This window comes from Lutra lutra, chromosome 15, assembly GCF_902655055.1.
Source record: "Lutra lutra chromosome 15, mLutLut1.2, whole genome shotgun sequence".
Lineage (NCBI taxonomy): Eukaryota > Metazoa > Chordata > Mammalia > Carnivora > Mustelidae > Lutra > Lutra lutra.
The window spans coordinates 40,796,767-40,818,098 of NC_062292.1; the positions used below are offsets into that span (position 1 = coordinate 40,796,767).

The 21,332-nt window shown below is 52.9% G+C and overlaps 1 protein-coding gene across 1 annotated transcript in view; it reads left to right on the forward strand.

Annotated features, from left to right (window-relative positions):
• Positions 1-6,975: 6,975 nt before the first annotated feature.
• The window catches only part of PKP1 (plakophilin 1), a 50,555-nt gene continuing 36,198 nt past the window's right edge, over positions 6,976-21,332 (forward strand). Inside the window, exons 1-2 of the mRNA XM_047705605.1 lie at positions 6,976-7,567; positions 17,634-17,740. Coding sequence (XP_047561561.1) covers positions 7,366-7,567; positions 17,634-17,740 — 309 coding nt within the window. The 5' untranslated portion in view covers positions 6,976-7,365. The remainder of the gene's footprint in view (positions 7,568-17,633; positions 17,741-21,332) is intronic.

A 21,332-nucleotide genomic window follows, 5' to 3' on the forward strand; every position in this document is an offset into this window, starting at 1 on the left:
CTCCTCTCCTGTTTTGGCTTCCCTTCAAACTTCAGGCCTATTGCCCAACCCCCTACTCCCATCCTCCCCCAAAGGGAGGAAGGGACCGTGCCCCCCATAGTGGGGGAAGCAAGACCCAGACACCCAGGCCTTCACAGGGCCATGTCACCCTGCCTCTCTGTGCTCAGCTGCCTCTTCTGACAAATGGAGGAGCTAGACCAGATGGTCTCCGAGGTCCCCTCCACCTCTGAGGTTCTGACGTTTCCAAGGGCAATCATGGCAGAGCCGCGTTGTAGACAGCAGTACTGGGCTAGGAGGGGAGGAGAGACGGGGGCGATGAGAAAGAGGTCGAGCAGAGCCTGGCAGGAGGTATGGCCCAGCTCGAAAGAGAGGGAGGAATGTGTGAGGCTCTGAGGTTAAGGAGGAGAGACGCACGCTGGGAACCAGATAGTGTCAAGTGGAGGGCAGAAGAGAGGGCAGTCCAATAAAAGACCAGAGGCACTACAGGAGGATGGAAGGAAATTCTGTTTACCATTAAGCCCCTGCAGCGTACCAAGCACTGGGTAAGATATTTTATACAGGTTTATGGTCCCAAGAGCTCTGGGAGGTCAGTGTGACTAACCTAATGTTACAAATGAAGAAACTGAGGTACCGAGAGAGGTAAAGTGTCTTGTTCAAGGTCACATGGCAGCAGGAGCAATACTGGGTGCAACATTTGCTCTGCTGGCTCCAAAGCCCCATTCCTGCTTTCCCACGGTGCCTCCCTGGAAGGGCCCTGGGGTCTCCGCTCAGCTGGCTTCTGCTCCTGCCAAGAGCGGAGGGCTTCCCGCCGTCCTGAGGCTGGGACTCCTGCCAAGGGTTTGCAAAACATCATTGCTGGCCTGGGGGGAGAGGACAGATGGAAAGGCAGGCCCCGGGATGCTCGTGTAGGGAGCACACAACTGGAATTTGGGATTGGCCGAGGGGTGGGAAGTGGAGCCCGTCTAGTGCTGACAGCAGACAGTTGGGACACGGCTGTGTTATTCATCACCTTCCCTCCCGCTCTCGCCGCAGCTCCACCCACCCCGCCCAGAGAGACCAGAATGGCAGCTCTGAGACAGTGGGTTCTGCCCTGTCGGGGAGCTCTAGGTGCACACCCTGCCTCTCCCCTTAGCTGGCCAGCCCAGCCTGCCTTGGACTCATCCAGGCCTGGCTCAGCCAGCCTCTGCACCAGACCCCCTGGTCTCTCATCTCCTCAGCAGGGCTGCCTGCCTCCTCTCCCTCCAGAGCAGAGCGGCCCTGGTGTGAAAGTGCACAGGCCACCCACCTTGCCCAGGTCACCCCCCTTGCCCAGGCCTCCATGGATGGGAAGATCCAGAGTCACGTGCTCTCGTCGTCCAATCAGAGTGCTTGCCAAAGGGCTTGGGGCGTGGCCTCCGCTGTTGCCATCCCTCCATTTTCCCCGTATTCCTGTTCAGGGCTGGGAGGCTCGCTCTCAGCACCCTCTGGGCCTTCCAGGCATAATGGTCCTGCGCCACGGACCTACTGCAGGCACCCACAGTCTGGTCCATTCGTTCCCCTGTACCCTGAGGGCAGCAAGAGTCCTGGATTCAGAACGTGTTTACTACCGAGTTTCATCCATTCAGACGCTTGGGAAGATGGCTTCCTGGGTGGGTTTCTCCCGCGATGACGGGGACAGGGCAAAGGCGTGAACACATCCTGACTTCCTGAAGTAAAAGTCCCTTAGGAGGTGAGAAAGGCAGTTTCCCTGCACTCTCATGGAGCTCAGCACCAAGGTCCAGGGGCTGCGCGTGCCTTCCCGAGAGAGTACCCCCAGCTGAGGAAGATGAGTAGGAAGGTCATAAGAGAAACAGGCCTTCGGAAAAAGGCAAAGGCTTGACCTGGGTGCGTTGAGTCTAAATCATCCAAGAGGCCCCATGAAGAACTTGCTCTGGAGCAAGAAGGGAAATTCAGTTCAACAAAACCCACGTGTCCCCGCAATGGGGACAGCAGGGAAAGGGAGCTGAACAGCACGCACATGCCTTCCCTCAGGCCGCCCAGGCAGGTGAAGACACAGGCAGGTTGAAGACAGTGACGTGGGGACAAGAGCTTTAGCACAGGTAGGCACCAGGTCCAAAGGGCCCCAGGGGAGGGTATTGATTATAGTCTGGGAATTCCTCAGCGGGGACCAATAGGAGAGACATATTGACAAGCGGCAGGAAAGCAGGAGGTGGGAGTGTCTTGTCACCTCCTTGCTTAAGGCCTCTCAATGGCCTCTCATCCTTCTCAGAAAAAAGTTCAAACCCAGACAGCAGTCTGGAAGCTCCAGCATGATCCTGTGCGGTCCCCACACAGTGGCCGCTAGTGAAACGCGGCTATCAAGCATTTGAGACACGGCTGGTGTGTCTGAAGAACTGAATTTCTCATTTCCTTTCATTTTAATGGATTTAAATAACCTGCCCAGAGGCAGAACGTTTCCCTCATCCCTGCAATTTGTAAGGGACAGCAAGCCCACCTGCCTCTGTGTCCCTCTTGTGCACACCTCCTCTCCTTCCCCATATTGGGCCTCACTGGTCTGTCAGATCCGAGAATGTGCCAGGGTCATGGCCTTTACACGACGGTTCCCTCTGCCTGGAGCACCATCCCCCGCTCCTGAGGTGGGCAGCTCCTGTCATGCAACAGGGCTCTGTTCTGCACCAGCCTCTCATTCGCATCCTTCACAACACTTAATATCATCTGTAAGCATTCTGCCAGCTCATTTACAAGTTTACTCTTAGTCTGCCCCCCTTAGAATGGAAGCTCAGAGAGAGCAGGCCCCAGGCTTTTGCCCTGGTTGTGTCCCCAGGGACTGGCACGGTGCGTAGCCCATTTGGGCGCTCAGGACACGTAAGTGATTGGCTGAGAGGGCCCCATGCAGAGGAAGTCACATGTGTGCAAAGGCAGAGGCAGGTGTCTGCACGGGGCATGTCGGTGAAGGGTTGGTGAAGGGAAACAAAATGATAAGGGAGACGATTTAAGGATTGGGGAAGTGGCAGTGTGGTTCATCAGGGAGGGTTATAAGGTGCCTGAGTTAAGCCCCTGGGGAGCCTGCTAGCTGACCAAAGGAACTCGGCTCAAAAAGGCTGGACACAGGGAGCTGGCCCCTTGGCCACCATGGCTGTCCATGAACTTGAAGGTGTCTGGAACACGGGTCAGTTACAGAAGAACTGTGGCTCCGTGATGGCAAGCTTAGGGGTCCATAAAGGAAGGTTAAGGCTTCCGACTCCCTAGGGCTATCAGCAACAGTCTGAGATAGAGGGGGAAGTGGTCCAGTCACCTGGGGGGGCTGGAAACAGAACAAGGAGAAGCTTCAGTCCAATCATTCGGAAGCAGTAGGGGCCCCAGAGGCCTCCTCTCAGCCTTCACCGGGCCCAGCCAGCCCCTCCTCCTCCCATCTCTAGATCGTAAGCTCTCTAAAGGCAGGACTTTTGTCTTCTTCACCACTGGAGTCCCCATGCCGGGACAAGCCCTGTCACATAGTAGATGTTCAATAAATATTTACTAAGGGGGGGCCTGGGTGGCTCAGGGGGCTTAGCTGACTCTTGATATCAGCTCAGGTCTGGAGCTCAAAGTCATGAGTTCGAGCCAGGATGGGCCTGGGACCTACTTAAAAATGCATCTGTAAATAATACATACACACATACATACTTGTCAAATATATAAATCCATGCCGCATTTTTTAATGAATGAAACCTGAGGTCACAGTGTGTCTTACTTCCAAGGGCACTGGAAGCCCTGAGTGTTGAAAGTGAAATCTGGGTCACGGGTAGTAGAGGGAAGGTAGCAAAGAGAATCAGAGCCCCATTCATGCTCATTCATTCTAACACCTTTGAGAATGAAAATTTCCTCATCTTGTTCCAGAATCCAATCAAAATTTACTGGCTTCAAGATGCTTTCCCCAAATCACCCCACACCTTCTAAACTCAAATTAACCCCTACCCCTTAGAAATTTTTAATCATCTAAAAACATGTTCTGAAGGTCACCTGAAAGCATTTCAGAGCTCAGTTGATGTGACACGGTCTCACTGACATCCATCTTTCACCTTAGGACTGTTACCCTCGTCTCTGGCCTGGTTCTGAAGCAGGGCCCCACACGGAGTGAGGTTCAAGCAGGCAGAGGAGAGAGGTGATGGGAGAAGCTCTGGCCTGGGGCTCAAAACCGTGCACTTGGGCCCCAACCCAATCCTTCCAGCCTGAATATACCTTGTGCGTCTCGGACCAGACAGTGTGACTGACCCTCTTCCATTCTTTCTCCCAGACAGGAAGTCAGACCTTGGTCCAAAGCAAGGCTTCACCACTGACTTAACCTTTCTAAGTGTGTTTCCACTTCTGCAAAATACTATCTCCTCAGGGGTTATTGGGAGGATTATAACAAATAACAAAATGCCAAGCGGACCTGCTCTCGGCTCTGCAGTTGTTAGCCCTCCTCTGTCCACCACTGGGCTTCCCTTCTCTCTGATGTGGAGTGGGAGGACAAAGGAAACGTTGTTCAGAGGAGCTGGATTCTCCTGGAGTTCAAGATTCTCCTGCCTTACAGAGCCCCATGATTGACATTAGAACCCCAGAGTGTTAGGGCGAGGGCCGATTGGGTGAACTATCAATGTATCTCCACTCTTTACAGACTTTGTGCCAGCCCAGAGGCAGGGACTTGTCCACCTTCATGAAGCTAGTTAGTGACCCAGCTGGAACCTGTCACCAGGTGGCCTGACTTTCGTGCCACGTGATGGAAATAGATCCTGTTAAAAGATTGATCCGTGGAAGGCTTTTGAGCCTGCTACTTGTCACAGGGAAATCACCACCATGGGGTGCCCAGACTCTGGACCCTGGATGCCTGGGTTTGGCCTCATCTCTGCCACTTACCAGCTTGGTGGCCCCACCCCCACCAAGCCTCAGTTTCCTCACCTGAAAAAGACAGATGATGGCCCTGATACTGATTCCCACCATGTAGGGTCACTATAAGGATTCAGATGAGATGGTCCCTGCAAAGGGCCCAGAATGATGCCTGGTTTATAGGCTTGCTGCTTGTGGAGCATGGCGAATGTTTGATATTATTATCAATGTATCAAAATAATGTCAATATCAAAATAATAGAGAAGTATCTAGAAAAAACTGAACTTCATATCTGGAAACAATTTTAAAGGTGATCGGTTTCGACTTCCAGGGATAAGTATGGCCTTTCATAACAATATAGGCTGTGCCAATCACCTCCTTCGGGGCCCTTCCACATGCCAGAGGTAGCAAAATTATCATTATTTAAAGACATAATTAACATTTATTATAGCTAGCATATTAGGTTTTAGATAGGCCAAATGCGTGATACAATGGAGTTGTATTTTTATGTGCTGTCATGCATACTTTATAGTACATTGGGGCCCTTATATAATCCGTGAGCACTGTACTTTAATGCCCATTTTATAGGACTTTTATAAGGGAGGTCAGATAGTGTGGAGGGAAGAGCAGTGGCCCAGGAGTCACCAGGCCTGATTAGAATGAAGGCTTTGCTGCATGTTAACTGGGTGACCGTGGGCAAGTTACCCTGTCTCCTCATCAGAAAAATTTGGAGACTGGGCTGGATGATGTCCAAGGATCCATCCATCCCTGAAAGCCTATGGCTGGAAGCAGAATCTTAAAATTTTAAGGGATGATAGAGGTGTAAAGGTGTTGAACCTTTGTATCTATGACATATTGTTGGTCACCTCTCTGACTGACTTGATGCTAAGTTCTTATGAACAACAAACCCTCAATTATAAAACTATTTCTATTGGAAACTATGATCTGCTTTACAACATGCTGCTCGGCACGTGGCTACCCCATGCATTATGGGGAGAAGGAGGGGCTCCCTGCGTGTAACACCCACTTCCCAGGAAATGAGCAAGTGACCTTCACGAGGTCCCTGAGACTGTCAATCTAGTTTTGCGATCCTTTGTCCCATAATTCCCAGGAAGCGTAGCCTCTGACCGCTCCCTCCTCTGCAGATCGAAGGCAAACTAAAAACTGAAGTATGTAAGCCATGAGAGGCAAATACAAAGGACAGCTCAAGGGACAGCTGTGAGAGGGTAACACCGCAGGGGAACTCCCCAAAACTAAGGAGCTGATGGGCTGCTCTGCTACACAGTTCAGAAATGATGTCCAGAAGGAGACTCCGGAGTCATTAAGAAGTGTGTGAATTCCGTGACTGTCTTTTGCTTAAGGAGGAAAGGCAGGGTGTGATGTCTTTTAGGAAGCGTTCCATCAACATGGTTTTTGAAATTCTCAGCTCCTGGTGGGGTTACCTGCTTGCCTGGGACCTCACTCTGTGAACGTCACTATACAGGTGCCCCCAGGGGTTTGTGTGTCTAGGAGAATGCGCACAGAAGTCCCAGAATAGTAAGTCCGTGTAGTGGGGTAGTTTTATGGGGCAGGCAGCCTTCCAGGTTTCCAGGAAGGATCTGAGTAGGATACAAGGTAGACTTAATTTACCTTAAGTTGGCTAGCTCTCATGCATCCATTCAAAAGTACTTTTTATTGAGCTCCTAATATGTGCCAGCACCATTTTACAGGCTAAGTCTGGAATTTCAGAGAGGACCCACTGTTCACATGGCGTTTTCCTCTGGCATGCCCACACATGACAGGTGTACTACTGTGTGGTTTTCTATCTCCAGTCTGGTCCTTGGGACTACACGGCTCTGCCCCCACCCCACCCCACCCCCGTCCCTTCAGGTGGAAGCTGCCTAAGACTAGAATGGTTGTCTCCACAGGACTGAGCACTCCCTTTGGACAGAGGCTGTCCTCCCCCACAGGCCATGACCTCAGGACAGAAGAAGGTGGATTTCTGGCTCTCCCGGGGGCCTGGTCAAGAAAGACTCCTTTTCCTCGAGAGAAGTCTCCCTGGGTTCCTGAGCTGAGCACATACTTTCTCCATGAGCAAGCAGGGACAGGAAAGAGGGGCGTCTCCCTGGGGGCCTCACCTCCTGCACGTCACAGGGGAGGGAAGCGAGAGAAAGGAGCGGAGGGCCGGGAGACGCCGAGGTCCCACACTCGGGACTCGCAGCCCTGCCCCCCAAGAGCGCTCGCTCCCGCAGCGGCAGCGCCCTGCAGCTCGGCCCCGGCGGCGGCGCGCAGCCAGTGGAGTGGGTGGTGCAGGGCAGGGGCGGTATATCCAGTCTGACCGAGGGCGGGCCTCGCCAGTGCCAGCAGAGGGACAAGCCGGGGCGGAGGCGCCAAGAGCCGCCGCCGGGAGCCTCACCAGGACCACTCACTCTATGGCCCTCGGGAGCCGCTGAGCGCAGCAGAGCAGCGCCCGCCCGCCCGCCCGCCGCCCGCCTGCCGCCCGCCGCCCCTCGCCGCCCCTCTCGGCTCTCGCAGGCCCGGCCCGCGCCTCCCGCCGCCATGAACCACTCGCCACTCAAGACCGCCTTGGCGTACGAATGCTTCCCGGACCAGGACAACTCCACGCTGGCCTTGCCGTCGGACCAGAAGATGAAGACCGGCACGTCGGGCAGGCAGCGCGTGCAGGAGCAGGTGATGATGACCGTCAAGCGGCAGAAGTCCAAGTCTTCCCAGTCGTCCACCCTGAGCCACTCCAACCGAGGTAAAGGTTCGGCGCCCGCGCAACCCGGGCGCCCTGGCCCCGCGCCCCGCGCCCGCGCGGCGGGGTCCCAAGGTGGCGCGCCTCCCGGGACTGCGGGGAGGGGAAGGAGCGCGGGATCTGCGCGGCGGGTCCGACGGGGTGCGGCGGCGGCGGGGGCGGGCAAGCGGCTGGCGCGAGCCCCAGGCTGGGGGCGCGAAGGCGGGTTTGCGCGGCGAGGGGAGGGTCACGGCCAAGGCCGTCTCTCCAGCGCGCGCAGAGGCTGAGGATGGCCCGCGGGCCGGTACACCCGGCCCAGAGTCCGGGAGGCTTTCTTACCCCAGGCTGCTCCGGGAACAGCACCCCCCGCCCCTCAGCTCGGTCTCCCCCGACCCCTCACTCCCCGCCCCTCCTTTGGGCTTCGAGTTCCGCGGCGCCATCGGCAGGTAGCCAGGTAGCCGGCGCCCAGGCCGGCAGGTCTCCCGCCCAGGTGGGACCAGTGTGTGGCCGCCGGTCCGGGCGAGGGAGTCACGGTGGCGGGAGCAGGAGCTCAGGAGAGCGCAGCGGGACGGGGAGGCGCGGCAGGGAGCGGGGACCAGCCCTTGGAACGCGCAGCGCGTTAGCGGGAGCCTCACGCCTGGAAGAGGCGAATCTGGTTGGAAGGTCACGCCAAGACTAGTGCGCTCCGGAGGCTCCCCCAGGCCGTGAAGGGTGGCTGCGGATGCCCTCTTTGCTCAGTAGCTAATGCAGAAGCTTTCTTTCCCACCGGATTCTCCCTGCCTCACTTGGCTTAAGTAGGAAGGAACAAGTGTCAGGAGGAGGGTAGGAAATGAGGTTGGCAAGGCTGGAAATCCCAGAAGGCACCCAGCGCTGAGACCTCATGGTGAGCACTTTTCCAGTTCAGGTGCTCAGCATGACCAGCCATCAGTGCCCTGGTCCCCACTCCCGGTGAAGAGGTCCCCCACACCGGGAGGTTAGGAGAAAGGGATAGGACTCCTGAAACTCAAGGAGGAAGGTATAATATCTGACAGGGGCATTTGTGGAGAATTTATAGACCACATACTTTAATACAAAGGATTCCCGTAAGAATTCCACTCAAACTAGCAAACTTTCTGTTTATTTGTGTGTTTAGGTAAATTTAGTAAATGCTAATAAAGATTCTACAGACTTCAAAGCAGCACGGGTCAGCCAAGACTTATTTATGGAGCCAGGCCTCTAAGAGAGAGTAAGGGGAGTGGGGGGTAGTAAAGAGGAAGGAGGCAAAGGAGACAGACCCCTGCCCATCCCACACACACACACACACACACACACACACAAACCAGCTCAAACTTCCTACTCCGGCTTGGTCTCTTCCTCTTTCTCTCACTCCCGAGTGGCCCCTTTGTAGAGCTGAGGGAGAGAAAATGGCTGGCCAAGGATTTCCCTGCACCCCGAACCTTAAAGGTCTTTGCTGCCCTTTGTGTGCCCTTTGCCCTGGCCTGGACTCCTGGTTGCTCTCCTGCCACACTTCTGCTCAATGTCATCCAGACTCCGGAGCATTTGCTTCCTCTTGTACTTAGTGCTTTGGTAGCTGCTGACCAGCATTTTTTGGAAGTAGGTTTGGGATTAAAAAAAAAAAAAGTGTCCCCATTTCTGGCCACAGCCCAGTCACAGCTCAAGACAACCTACTCTCTTCTCGGCACAAGACTTAGCTGTCCCTCTCCCACTCCCATGCCATCCCCCGCCACAGCTCCAGGAAGATCTCAAAAATCCCGGGTGCTCCAAACACCCCTTCTCCTTCCCAACTATGGGGATGCGGGCAAGTGCTCTGTTTCTGACCTTGCCCTTTGAGGGTAACACCTACTCGATGGGATCTCCTTCTCACCATCCCAAGGTCCTCCAGGGGACTCTAGCCAGGTGAGCTTCGACTTCCTTAGCTAATGCCTCCCTCTCCAGAAACACGCTTCTCCAAGGACTGACCCCGTAGGTGTGTCCCCTCTGCCCTCGGCTCTGGCAGCTTCCCACAGGGACAGTTTCCCCAGAGGCATCCTAGGTGGAAGAGGCGGTTGGGTCACTTGGAGCTGGTGTTTCTGGTTTATCTGGCTTTGTTTTCCTCAGATTTCCCCCCTCTCTTCATCAGAACCGCCCAGGCATTCCCTATTTGCTCAGTGGCCATTCCTGTTAACTTTTCTCTCTCTTTTTGTGTTGGTTTGTTTAGCACACACCTGCTCTGGTTGCTGGGAGGGGCGAGCTGGGACTTGTGGAAGGACCATACCCCAGGTCATTGCCTTAACCAACTCCCCAACCCCATCCCGGGCACACTAGAATTCTCCTTCAAGAGAGAAGAGTCGAATTCTCTAGGGAGTTTGGTTCTCTTGAAACCCCAGAATCCCACCAGGGCCCCTCGGGTTGAGAACACCCACCCCAGAAAAGGCAAGCCACACCTCACAGGTTCCCTGGCAGGTAGAAACCTCTCCTTGTACCCTGTAAAGAACAGTCAGGAATCGGCCACTGGTGGTCCCAGCAATAGAACCTGCTTTCTCCAGTGTCTGTCCCCAAGAGGGTTCTCTTCTGTCTTGTTGGCAAGACAGAAGTCCCCAAGTCCCAGTCCCCAAGGGCTGGGAGAGGAGCCCCTTGAAAGGAGCCTGACTCTCAACACCTATTTCCACCCATGCTTTCCCCAAAACCAGCAGATGAGATAAAGGCCTCGCCCTGGTCAGGACGTCCCCAGGGAGGGAGGAGGGGGCTCGGTTTGGGAGACCCTGCAGAAGGAGGCTGTTCTGAACCTGCCTGCCCATCTGGGCATTTTTCTGAACTGACCGCTAAGTATTGCTGCCCTGTGTTTCCAGAGTGTCCTTGTGTCTGCACAGCAGGGCGTCTTCTCAGACTATGGGAGGCGGAGAAAACCGAGGCGATGATGGGGCTGTTCAGCCAAAGATTTTTTTTTGCTAGGGTCTTCCCTTTGCTAGGGAAGATTTTCCCTTTGCTAGGGAAACTTGACCGGCCTGGGACGGGAAAGTCCCCACAGGCGTTTATCCTGAGCTGCCCTGGTGGGGGGGGGGGGGGGGGAGGGTCAAGGGTTCGTGCATCAGTTAGGCAGCCCACACGGAAATATCTTTCCACATTCCGGTTCTTTAGAACTTCACTCGGAACCTCTTCCTAAAGCTTAACCTGAATCTCATTTGGTCCAACTTCAGTGCCACCGTGAATACACATCCCACAGACAGTCTAACGACACCGCCTTTCTTTTTCGTATCACTTCTCATTCCAAAGAAATGTCAGCGCAGCAGCGTCATTGTCCTTGTTTGTTCCATTCCCTGCTGAGACGTCCGTGATTCCTCACTTTCAACCTTCTCCTTTCTTGTCTCTAACATGGCCAAACCTGTATTCCCCCCCACCCCATCGGAGATAGGGTTGGGGCCACGCTGAGCTAGGAAAGGTGCCTGTCCCCCACTTCGTCATTCTGCATCTGTCCGTCATAGTGCAGTTACTACTTAAGGCTGTCCTAGGGGGCAGGCTTGTGCTGGCTTGGTGGCCGTGGTGTGCACAGGTGAAGGTCCCTGCCTCGGGACCCGCCTTTGTTGGCCTTTCTGTATCTGCTTTTGGCTGTGTCTCATCATGAACCTCTGCCCGTGTGAGGTTCTGCTCATTCTACTGTCTTGAAAGTTGCCCGTTCCTGACCGCAGACCATGAACGGGCATCACTCCTGGGGTTGTTTTCTCGGGTCCAAAGCTGGCATGGGAGAGGGTAAAGGGTGTCTGAGCTTTAACTTGTCCCAGCAGCGAAACATCCTCATTAAACTGCAGATGAACCGATTCCTATTTCTTTACAATGTATCTTGGCTCGAAGCTGAGGTTTTACCAGAATTTCCGTTCGCCTGTTACAACACATAGAAAAACGCCAGGTATTCCAGAATGTTGTACAGCAAATGCTGTTTCCCTGGACCCTGCTCCTTAGTTAAACTCATTGGCAGAAGTTTAAAAAAAAAAGAAAAAGAAAAAGAAATAAATGTTTCTCCCCATACGCTAGATTGTAAATATCAACAAGCCAATGGTTTCAGGTCTACAAATCTGGAAACTATTTCTACCATGGGGATGGCCCCTAGACGGTGTGTGATGTTTGGACAAAATAAGATGGAAGAATGGTAGCTATCCTCAGGTGAAGTTCTTTGCAGACGCGCACTGCACACGCACACACACTTACATGCATATATACTCACACCCATGCACATACATGCATGTAGGCACATTCTTGCGAACACACAGACCCCACCTTGCAGTCTGTCAAGGGCAGAAGTCCAGCCTGGTGTCAGGAAACCTGAGTTCTACCTGGACGGATTGCTAGCTGGTGTGTGACCTTGGACAAGTCATTGCCTCTCTCCGGGTCTCTACAACTGTACGAGATCAGATTAGAGCATCTCAAAAGTGTGCTATGATGGTAGCCATCTCTGGAAATAGATCCCATCACTCCCTACCTCGGCAGACCGTGCCCCCACACTGTCTATAGCTGTCCTACAAAAAAACTCGTCCCCTCAGTGAGAATCCCATGGTTTCCCTCTTGTAAACATCCTAACATACCAGAAGCCGTCCACTCTGGTGCTCTCAAACCTGACTGCACACTGAAACCATCTGGGAATTTTTAAAAAGGCCAATGCCTATGTCCCACCTCAAGATTCTGATTTCACACACGTACACACACACAGGCATAAAGACGGATAGTCATCTAAGGTGGTGATTGCTGATGACCGTGTTTTAGTCTGGATCCCCAGCCTGGGAGCTGTGTCCTGTTCTGACCTTTGTCCACACGAATCCACCACCCTGCCCCCATGCCGGCTCTGTCCCCACGAGATGCTCCCACTCCCTGCCCAGGCCTTGGGTTTCGTGGTGACCAGGAACAGAGGATCAGAAAGAGAAAGGGGGGCTGTAGCAGAGCTGGGCTCGAGAGTGTCCCAGCAAAGCTGGGGGGAGAGCCCTGTAGCAGCATCCCTGTTCCATACATATGCCCAGGAGAAGGGCAAGAACCATGCCAAAGTGCCTGGTGAGGTTGTGCTGAACTCCTTGCCCTTCTTAGGTGTGGAAGCTTCCAGACAGGAATGTCCACAACACTCCCAGCTGGACTGGGCAGAAGGAAATGGGAGGACATCTGGCCATTCCCCTCCCTTGGGCACCTGAACGTTCCCATGGGCACCCCTTTCTGCCCAATCTTGAACCTCCCAGAGGTATATCCTCCCAGAAATGTCTTCGGGCAGCTCTTCCTAGTAACTCATTTAAATTCTTCTTGCGATGGGTCTAGCCTTACTGAGCACCACGAGTAGAAGAAATTTCCAGGGGTGAAATAAGAGCATTTTCAGGGCTGAAAGATAATGAGCTTCCTTTCCCAAGTGTTCTGTGTCGAGGAGCAGATGGGCTTTACATCAGCGTAGAAGCCAGAAGAGACATGGGCCTTATGGGACACAGAGCAAACAAGAGACTCACATCCAGTGCAGCCTGCGCTGTAACAAGGCCTCCTGACCAGCAAGGGAGAGGGATCGGGGGAAGGAGGGAGGAGAGGAAAGCGGTTTCAGATGAACTCTGTCCCTGCGGGCAGCCTGTTGGTCAGGCAGGCAGAAGTCTTGAGTGCCATGTCCAGGCAGACCCTGGTCCTGGGGTCAGGAGTAGGGGGCAAGCAGAAGATCTCTTGCTCCAGGGAGTTCTCAGCCTCCTTGCTTTCTGGGAGAAGGGCCCATAAGTACATGTGTATGTACACACACACACACACACACACACACACACGCCCGTGTACAGAAACCACACTGAGGAACACACAGGCCAGCACGGAGTGAGTAGAGCAGCTGGCCAGAAAGCCGAGCTGGTTATGCTAGAGGGTTTGGAGTGCCCAGAGCTGGGTGTGGTCACCTCTAGAAGAAGCTGATTTTGGTGCGAGGTGTTGAATGCAGGGAGAGGGTTTGGCTGAGAAGAAGAGAAAGAATGTTTCAGGTGCGGTGGGTGTGACCCATTTGAAAGCTTGGAAGGTAGAAGAGGATGAGTCATCCCTGCAAGGGTTGGCCCATCCCTGCCAGAGAGAGAAGCCCATGTATCCCAACAAAGGAGCTTCCTTCCATAAAGCTTTGGTAGCCAAGAAAGCTTGCACTGCCCCTGTGACACCAGAGAGAACCAGACCCTCGTCATAGGCAGCAAAGGCAAGCGGCATCCTGGGACACTGACGATCTGAGTGGTGGGTTTTTTGAGATGGCTTTTCACCCTGAAACTCTGACCCAGATGAGACAAGCTGTGTGGACAGAGCAGCTGGAATTGATGGTACGCTGGAGAAAGCAATATGTTCTCTGAGACCTTTGCTCTTTGACCTCGGGGTTCTGAGGGTTGACAGATGCCTCCTGGGGTCAAGGCACAAGTTTGTCTGGTATCCAGCTCTGCTGAGAAGCCGTCACCCTTTGCTTCTGGCATATGCACCCTTATGGAGGAAACAGTGGGAATGCGGGCGCTCAGCTACAAGAGTCCGGGGTGGTTCTATGGGGTGAGCTGGGTGCTGGGATCACCTCCCCTTACTCCCCCTGACACCAAGACTCAGGGAGGTAGATGTGCCTCTTCTCAGCTCCTCTCAGATCCTCCATCTTCCTGGATTACCCCACCCAGCAGGACGTCTTTGGGTGGGAGAAGGGCCTGATTGAATAGCCTTCAAGGACCCTGGTCCCATGCTACAATCAGGGGGACATGGAGCCTCCAGGCATCAGGCACCTAAGCCCCTCAGCCATGAGGGGTGAACTGGTTGACAAAAAGGACCCGCTCAGTGCAAGTTTGGCCTGGCCCCAGACAGAGCCATGCCCTGTGCCCAAGATCCCAGGGAAAGGAGAGACACGATGCCTGCTTCAGTGCCCGAAGTACATGACGGTGGGTACTGGCACAGTCAGATGGAGAACTGACTACACCTCACAGTGCCCCTGTTCTGAGGAGGCGGTCAGCCAGGGGTGATGGGACCAGGTGGAGTTAATCAGGAAAGGCTTCCTAGAAATGAGTTGTGAAGAAGTCAGGGGACTTGACAGAGAAGGGAAAGTTGTCAGAGCTATTACCTTCACTGTCATGGAAAACCCCCATGTTCTTGCTGTTGAACCTGACTTTCCAAGGGTAATGTGTACCAGCCAGACACCCTAGGGTCAGGAGAGGGGAGCAGCACTCTTATTAAAAGAGCTTACCTCACCTCCTACCTGCATGTTTTTGGTCATCGGGCACAATGCAAAGTGTGACCTCAAGTAGGTAACTTCTCTGGACTCCTCTTAGACCCTACCAGAACCTCTGCCAGAGAAGCAGTGCTGGCTGGTGTGATGGCAGCCTCTTTGTCACAAGGAAGCCAAACAAGGCATCTTAAGGTGGGAGTCAGGTGATCTTAACCCCAATTGCAGATGGATCTTAGGGATTGCCTTCAGCAGCCACCTGGAAGGGCCTGGAGGCCTTGGTCTCACCAGAAGTGAGTGCCATAGCCCACACCTGTCATCAGTAAAGTCACCACTGGGGCAAAAGTACTGGCTTTTGGAAGGATAGAGCATTCCAGAGGTCTTATTCACCCCTGCCTCCATGGCAGAGAACTCTGCCTCCCACATGGAGAAGATCATGTGAGAGGGAGGCGGGCAGGTGCAGGGCATGGAGGAGATGCTTCATCTGATGACCAGCAGTGATGTCACTGTCACTGCTAACAGATTCCCTTTTGAGAAGAAGTGGAGACCCCATGGGAGCCTGCCTTCCACTAAGCCTCCTGGGTTATGCCTCCCCTAGCAGAAGGCCTCCCTGGGGCTCCATAGAACTCTTTGTCTGTCACCTTCCAGATTTTCCTTCTAGAAGCTGCTGGCTGACCCGCAGCCGTCCTTGGGTGAGACGTCCCTGCTCCCGGGCCAACAGCCAAGTGACCTCTGGCCCGTGAAACCCTGGAAGGGATGATAGAAGTAGGCTGGATGGAGGAGAGTCAGATGAAACCAGCCATCAGCCACCTCAGAGCCCGACCGTGCATGCCTAGGGTCCTGCCTATAGCCTCTTCCCTGGTGTTAGCTGGTTCTGGATCTCAGCCCATGAGACTGCTTCTAGACTCCTCCTGACAAAGCGCAGCCTTTCCAGGGAGGGGCAGCTTCCCGAGAAAGGAAGAGGAACCAGCTGCCTGCACTCAGTAGGGAGCTCGGATGAAGTCAGAGGCTCAGGGAGAGTCCCCTCAGGAGCCAGGCCTGGGCCCGCAGGACACCTCTGGGAGGACCCTGAGGCAGGCAGCAAAGGAAGTGGTGGTGTAGGCTTTGATGTCTCCCCATCTTCCTTGCAAACTTCTATGGATGCCATGGGGCACGCATGGGTCCCTGTAATCACACAGCCGTGGAACGCTGGCACTGTATGGGGCCTTCGGGGCATAGAGAGGCCAACCCCTTCTTTTTACAGAAGCAGCAGCTGAGGCCCAGAGAGAACAAGTGACTTGGCCAAATGTCAGAGCCAAGACCAATGTCAACAGCTCTGGGCTCCCAGGGCAAGTTCTCTCTGCCACAGCCGATAACACTAATGGCCTATTGATCCTCCATGATGGCGGGGGAGGGGATGGGAATCAGGGCCGGTCATCCCTCCTGTGTGCAATGGGGCAGTCCTCTAGGTGGCTTCAGACAGAAGAAAAGGCACCGAGCAGAGACACCTGGCACATTCCAAAGCTCCCCCCCCCGCCCCCTCCGTATTCCTTCTGTCAGTACTACCCCGCCCCCCCCACACCCATTACCCTAAAAAGGCTTAGGAATCTGAGTGGGTGTGGCAGAAGGGAAGGAGCTAATTTGGCCAGGTAAGATCACTGTCAAACCCTTCCCCCTAGATGGGGCTTCTGATGCTGGAGTCTGACCATCACTTCTGAAAAGAAGTGCCCATTCCCCTTAGGAGGCTCTCACTGGATCCCACTTTCCGTTTTTCCCCAGAAAGCTCATCGTGTAAAAAAGTGTAGGGCAAGCCTTGCTCTGGACGCCCAGGCCATAGAGCCCTGGCTTCCCCCTCATGCAGATCCCAGTGTAGGGAATGGGACAGCAGGCAGGATGTGACTCAGGGTCCAGACAGCAGAGAAGGATGTGTTTAGAGGTAGAAGAGATCACCCTAGGCAAGGCTGGACAGAAGAGGCTTCCCCAAAGGGATGAGATCCCGAGCTTGGCCTTGGAAGATACGTGAGATCTGAATGTTGTGGCCGAGAAGGGAAGGCAGACTCGGCCAGGGGCATGGTGTGAGCAAAGTCATGGCCATGTCCCAGTCAGCTGTGTTTCAAGGACAGTAAGGCAGCCAACAGACCAACTTTTGCAGAGTTGGGGGACTGTCCTTTAGGGCCCACCTGCCACCTGGTGAAGGGGAGAAGGGAAGGCAGCCCCACCAGGAGCCCAAAACCCAGTTCGGATTTCTATGATTCAAAGCCATTTTGCCGCTAATAACCCTAATGACACTCTGTCCTCTTACTGAGCCTGTCATTTGTGGGTCTCCAAACACTCTGAAAACATTAATTAATCCTCACTGGGGCCTTTGAGGTTGGTGGCCACCCCCCTTCCCCATCTGGAGCATGTAGGAGATGAAGGAAGGGACAAGAGATCGTGTCATCGCTAGCAGCGGCTGGACTGAGATTTGGAACCAGAGTCTTGCCCTGAATTGGCCTCTCGTCAGCTCTCACTGGTCTGTGGCTCTGACCTCAGAGCTCTGGACCTGGAATGCTGATATCCTGCCAGTCCTCCCCCAGTGGGGAGCTTATCCTTGTGGAATGTGGATTCGTGATTCCCCAGAACCGAATGGCGGTGCTCCATGGCCCTCCCGGCCAACTCCTGGCTTGTAGGTGTCAACGACCCCAAGCAGCAAGGAGACATTCAGTCGGCCCAGGAAGGGCTCGGCCAAGATTTGCAGAGCTGTCCCTGCAACAGTCGGCCTGGGCCCTTTCTTGGCCCTGACCGTGGAGGAGGTAGAGTAGAGAGACAGAGACAGCAAGCAGATGATGTATTCGTTATCCTCCTCCTTCAAGAGCTCAGCCCTGGTCTCTTCCATGGGGCATGGTGGACCCAGATACCGTGGGGAGGAGAGGCGAGTGAAGAGCATGGCCACCCCTGTCCTAACCCCCTGCCTTTGTCCTCAAGGTTCCATGTACGATGGCTTGGCCGACAATTACAACAACTATGGGACCACCAGCCGGAGCAGCTACTACTCCAAGTTCCAGGCGGGGAACGGCTCGTGGGGATATCCGGTAAGGAGCTGCTTCCATTCAAAAAGACCCAGAATGTTCGTGGGGATGGTTTACGGTTTGTGGCGGAGCAAACCTGCATTGGTTGCTGAGAAGAGTGACATGGGGTGGGAAGGGGCTGCACTGGTCCCTGAGGTGAGGCCCAGCAGCCCCCACCAGGTCCTTTTGCTTGCCCATTACTTCGTGGATGGCTCTCAGTATAGTCTGCTGTTTGGGCTGATTGGATATTTCCAGATGTCTCCAATGAGAACATTTTAGAAAAAGCATTTTAAAAAGGGCATGTGTTTTAAGTCCATTTTCTAGAATGTCTGCTATGATATGGATTTGAGAGGGGTTTGAATTCTTAAGTTCCATTTATGGATTAACTTAGAGATCTTGAGGAAAATCCTAGAGGGGCCCTTCTGCTCAGTATGTGCCAATGACCAAGGACGCTGCTCTAGAAGTCCCCTGGGGCTGGGAGAGCTTGTCCCCTGCATTACATGCTGGAGTGGAGTGTTGAGTTTGTAAGTTGGACAGGGGCACCTGGCCAGCTCAGTTGGTAGAACATGCAATGCTTGGTCTCAGGGTCCTGAGTTTGAGCCCTATGTTGGAAAAATGAAATAATGTGCATGAAAAAAAAAAACAAACTGATGATCATCAGTCTTAAGGTTTTTGTTTTGTTTTGTTTTGTTTTTAACTAACAAAGGTAGAGTTATTCTAGATCTTTTAATCCTGGCCCTGTCAGTGTCTTTCTGTGTGATTTCCAGCTACTATGCCCACCCATCCGTTATGAACAAATATTTATTTAGCCCTACCCCTGCACCAAGGTCAATGGTAAATGTTCTGGTTTAAATATATAAGCCACTGTAGGAGTTTTCCTCTTCTTCAATATCAGAGGTATTGGGCTAAATGACACCTTGGTTTTCTCCCTGTCTCCAAAATCTGTGACTTTCACTTATTTATTTCACTTATTTAACATTATCCTGTATGGTTCTTGGGAATTCTTTTGTGAGACATTATGCACATGGAACGAAAGGCTGCTTTTCTGTGGGAATCTGGGGCACTGTCTTCTTGGGGCTCCAGGCTTCAGTGGCATTTGCTTTGAGTTCACATTGTTTACAGGTATCACCCCTGAGTTTTGGGGTCCTGAGCAAGGGAGAGGGTGGGTGGTTTAGGAGTCAAGGGTTCTTTTCGTTGTCAGTTTGATCCTTCCTTCCTAAGTTCTTGTTGGGGCTAACTGGGGAGTATTCGTCTTTCTTGTATGTTCCAGGTTAGGGACCAAAGGGAAGAGTTAACCGGGTTTCCTGCAAGTTTATTTCCCTCCCATTTTTCTAATTTTTGATGTCAGTTGATTTCCTCAGTACAGCATATAGACAGTTGGCTGAGCCCAGAAGCTGACAGATCAGGCACAGATGTGGATAAAGTGCTTTGACATCAAGAATGATGACCAGACCAAATCTGACTTAGAGAAAACGACTTAGTAGAAAGGCTTATATGAGACCCAGGGAAGGCAGATCCCTGGACTGCACCAGCAGTAGGAATGAATAATCCTGCCGACCCGCTGGATGGTACAGGTCTTTACATATATTTCGATACAATTCAGAGCCTCTAAAGCTTAGTTGGGTTAGTCCAGTTTCTACCACTCCATGGCTCTGTGACTTTAGATAAACTTCTTAACTTCTCTGAGTCTCAGTCTTCTCATCTGTAAAATGGGAATGAGGATATCTGTGTGTATACTTCACCCACAGGTTGATGTTACGTTAACAGGGAAGTGTTATCAGATGGGCAGTGTGAGGTCATTACACGTGGAAATTTGTAACCAAGAGCTGCAAAGGAGCTCCTTCAGGGGTCTTTCTTTAGAAAAAAAATCTCCACATGGCCCATGTTTGGCATTTCTTCTAGTTAATCAACTCCATCTTCAATAATCTCAACAGCCGGGGCGCCTGGGTGGCTCAGTGGGTTAAGCCGCTGCCTTCGGCTCAGGTCATGATCTCAGGGTCCTGGGATCGAGCCCCGCATCGGGCTCTCTGCTCAGCAGGGAGCCTCCTTCCTCCTCTCTCTCTGCCTGCCTCTCTGCCTGCTTGTGATCTCTCTCTGTCAAATAAATAAATAAAATCTTTAAAAAAAAATAATAATCTCAACAGCCTTTGATGCTCCCAAACTGCCCCCACCCCTCCCTGTGCCTGTTTTCTGACAATCCACGAAAATTCCTTCCCTTTCCCGCGCCCTAAGGCCCAGCCCTCCTTGCTCCTTCTTCACTGGCGGGACTTCAGACATGACTCATGTCAGGGTAGCTGCTGAGGCACGTCCTGTCTCCTCTCAGCTCAGGAGAGGCTATGGGAACGGTGAAGAGCTGAGCACACACGAAGATTTGGCAGAGGGAGGGGGCGAGGTAGGGAGGAAATGGAATAATTGATATTGGAGTCAGGCATATAATCAGCCAAGGACGGGGCAAAACCAAGTGGGGCCAGGACTTAGGGAGAAGGAGAGAGGGACAAAAGGTAATAGAGCTCAGTGGTGGTGAGATAATCTACGTCTGAGGGATTTTCCCATGGCTGGTACAACTGGCACAGGACCATTTCCTCCCCTCCCTTCTGGTGAAACCAATATGGCGGCACAAGTCAGGGAATGAGGGGAGCAGGCTGTGCTTCGTCTGCACAAGCCTCGTCAGCAGGTTTCAGAAGTTGCTGAAAGCTGCTGAAGGACCGTTTTCCCTCAGATACTTCACGTCCACACTGTCAGCCAACTTGCATTGAGCAACTCTGGGGCAGGGCAGGGCAGGGAGCGAGACGCGCACTGTGGACGCCCAGCTGAGGAGACTCGCTCTTCGCCCTCAGTGAACTTGCAGTCGAGTTGGGAGAAGCGTGGATGTCGGAGGACAAGTTGAATGCAGGCAGGAGTTTCTCTCCTGGACTACTGCAGCAGTTCTGCGGTTGCTCAAAATATTTCCAGACCCTCTAAGAAAAACATTTTTAAACACAACTATCAGTGTCATTTTAGGAGCCATATAATATAAGAAAACCAGCCTCATTTCTTTACTGTCATGACCTGTGTTTCACCAGAAACAATATTAGCCACTTTGAGCCCCTCACTCCCCAGATTTGGCTCCAGTTCCAAATATCAAATGAACTTCAAATAACAAAGATCGGTCACCATGAAGTATATATGTTATTTAAATATGCAAAGGATCTGCGGGCAGTTCCCAAATGAAAGTTCTAAAAATCTTTAAAAAGCAATGGTGTTACCTTGTGATTTGACCTTATATTCTATATCAGCAATAGTCTTCTAATTTAAATAGACATAAAACTATACATTTATAGTTGATGATCACTTATATCAAAAATTAAGAAAACTGAACAGAGAGAGTCTTTTTTTTTTAAGATTTTATTTATTTATTTGACAGAGATCACAACTAGGCAGAGAGGCAGGCAGAGAGAGGGGGAGCAGGCTCCCTGCTTAGCAGAGAGCCCGATGCGGGGCTCGATCCCAGGACCCTGAGATCATGACCCGAGCCGAAGGCAGAGGCTTTAACGCACTGAGTCACCCAGGCGCCCCAGAGAGAGTCTTATCATAAAATAAAACTTAAAACAAAGTTAGTCTGATACACAAAAAGCAT